General features: G+C 42.1%; 1 protein-coding gene across 2 annotated transcripts in view; it reads right to left on the bottom strand.

Moving 5' to 3' along the window:
* Positions 1-316: 316 nt before the first annotated feature.
* The window catches only part of LOC109474911 (very long-chain acyl-CoA synthetase-like), a 6,006-nt gene continuing 4,240 nt past the window's right edge, over positions 317-2,082 (bottom strand). For both annotated transcript variants that reach the window (XM_019775395.1, XM_019775394.1), the window contains 4 exons: positions 1,476-1,566; positions 1,181-1,379; positions 924-1,021; positions 317-716 (listed from right to left, as the gene is read on the bottom strand). In XM_019775395.1, coding sequence (XP_019630954.1) covers positions 409-716; positions 924-1,021; positions 1,181-1,379; positions 1,476-1,566 — 696 coding nt within the window. In that variant the 3' untranslated portion in view covers positions 317-408. The remainder of the gene's footprint in view (positions 717-923; positions 1,022-1,180; positions 1,380-1,475; positions 1,567-2,082) is intronic.

The following is a 2,082-nucleotide window of genomic DNA, read 5'->3' as shown; positions in this document are numbered from 1 at the left end:
CTTACCTGCTTTGACGTCTATGTATTTACTTAATTATGTATGTATATAAGCTGTACCACGTTATGATGAATATTTGTTTAGATTTATTAAGACTCAGAATCATGTATCCAAGTCTGATGTATGCATTATGTGTTTTGTAGTAATTTGTTGACCCTTGAACCTCTCCCCTGCATGATGACCACAATGAAAAGCGGCCTGTTGGCCGAATTGTGTATTTTCATCAATAAATAAAGGCGCAAACAAACAAACAAACAAACAAGGTTCTCTGCTGAGTATTACAATTACCAAGCATATCACATGTGAGCTAAAGCATTTAAAACATCAAACTTTGTCTCCTATCATAAAATGATTTTAAAAAACGGCAGTTTAAGGTTAAACCACTGACAATTTTGGGGGGATTTTGTTCTTTCACAGTTTTGCCTTGCCGACGGCAATAGCCTTGTAGACGTCCGAATCTAGCGGAACGTACGTCTTCTTAGAGTCGTCACGAATGTACAGAGAATCCGTGACAGCGTTTGGATCAAATCCATCCTTTACCAGTTGTGTCTTGGTCTGTTTGAGCGTGCTGGTGTGGTACAAGTCTTGGGTAAGACGGAGGAACAGCGGTCGGGCGTAGCCTGGCAGGCGGGAGGACAGGTGGGCGTACCAGTCCCGCATGTTCGGCCGGTGTCCCGGATGTACAACAATGGCGGCCATCCCAGCTCGACCGTCATGACCTTGAAAAATCAAACACGCTCGTCAACTGCTAGACAGAAGCCCCGTTAATTTTCTACATCATAAAAAGATTGTGGAATTGATTACATTAAAACCTATCATAGGTAAATTTGTCAAATTTGAAAACAAAAATCAATACAAATCTAAAGTCATCTTCACATTTACATTATTCTTTAGATAGTTTTCTGTGACTATATATGTGAGCCTACCTGGCACAGTAACCCCATACACATTAGCTTCCTGCACACCGTCTATATCGTGTAAGACCTCCGCCACCTCAGTTGTTGCCACGTTTTCCCCTTTCCATCTGCCAGTAAAAATATGTCAGGAGTAACAGGTATGACAGAAACATTTTCAGTTTGGGCCAATACCCCAGGCATTTTTAAAATGACAGGACAGAAATGTAGTTATTACCCTCTTCTTTAAACAAATTCTCAGTCCTGCTATGAGATATTGAATGAAGAACCTGTATGTGTCCCCCAGCCTGTCTATGAAGTACACGTAGTAGTCCTTGTCCACCATCAACAGGTCTCCCGTGTTGAAGAAGATGTCTCCTTCCTTAAAAACGTTGCGAAGGATCTTCTTCTCTGTCATTCTTTTGTCTCCTTGGTACCCAACAAAGGGTGTGGCATCTGTTACGGGACCAAGAAGAAGACCCGGCTCTCCTAAAAAGAGGGAAAACGGGACCTTACAAAGCGGAAATTTCACAATCCTATTTTCATACGACAACAGATCACTCTTTCACACAAAAATATATTTACCAGGCTTCACAGGAATACATCTGCCGTTCTGGTCTCTGATAGGTTCACTCGTTTCAGGGTCTACTTTTACAAAGTAGGCCGCTTGTAATCTCTGTACAGGAAACAAAAAAAAGAACTTGTAGATTGGGCTTGGAATACTTCTAGCCAAAGTTCTATATAGTTTTTCGTTCAGTGTAGTATAGTGGGATTGGTCTGGTGAGATTGTTTATATGCAACTTGCCTTCGTCACCGTGTTATTTCCCGTACCTAATGAGAGGTAGGGGAAACACAGCTACATTTCCTGTGCCCCCCAAAAAATCTAGTCTGATTTTAGAACTTCTGCTCACCTTTAACAAGGGAGTCAGCATGCCGACCGCACCTTGTTTATTGGTGACGTTGAAGAACGCCACGTTCCCCTCCGTTGCTCCGTAGAACTCTACAATTTGCCCCACCCCAAATCTCTCCTGAAACTTCCCCCAGATGTCCGGTCGGAGACCGTTCCCGTAGGACACTCGGACGCTGTGATTCTTGTCAAACGGAGTCTAAAAACAGATTATTGTCAGATGTGAGTTAATTAATATTTGAATGTAAACTATATACACAGACACTCACAGTGAAGATATTCCAA

Source organism: Branchiostoma belcheri, unplaced genomic scaffold, assembly GCF_001625305.1.
Source record: "Branchiostoma belcheri isolate BF01 breed outbred unplaced genomic scaffold, Haploidv18h27 scaffold32, whole genome shotgun sequence".
In the NCBI taxonomy this organism is placed as follows: domain Eukaryota; kingdom Metazoa; phylum Chordata; class Leptocardii; order Amphioxiformes; family Branchiostomatidae; genus Branchiostoma; species Branchiostoma belcheri.
This window is presented reverse-complemented; position numbering and strand designations above follow the sequence as displayed.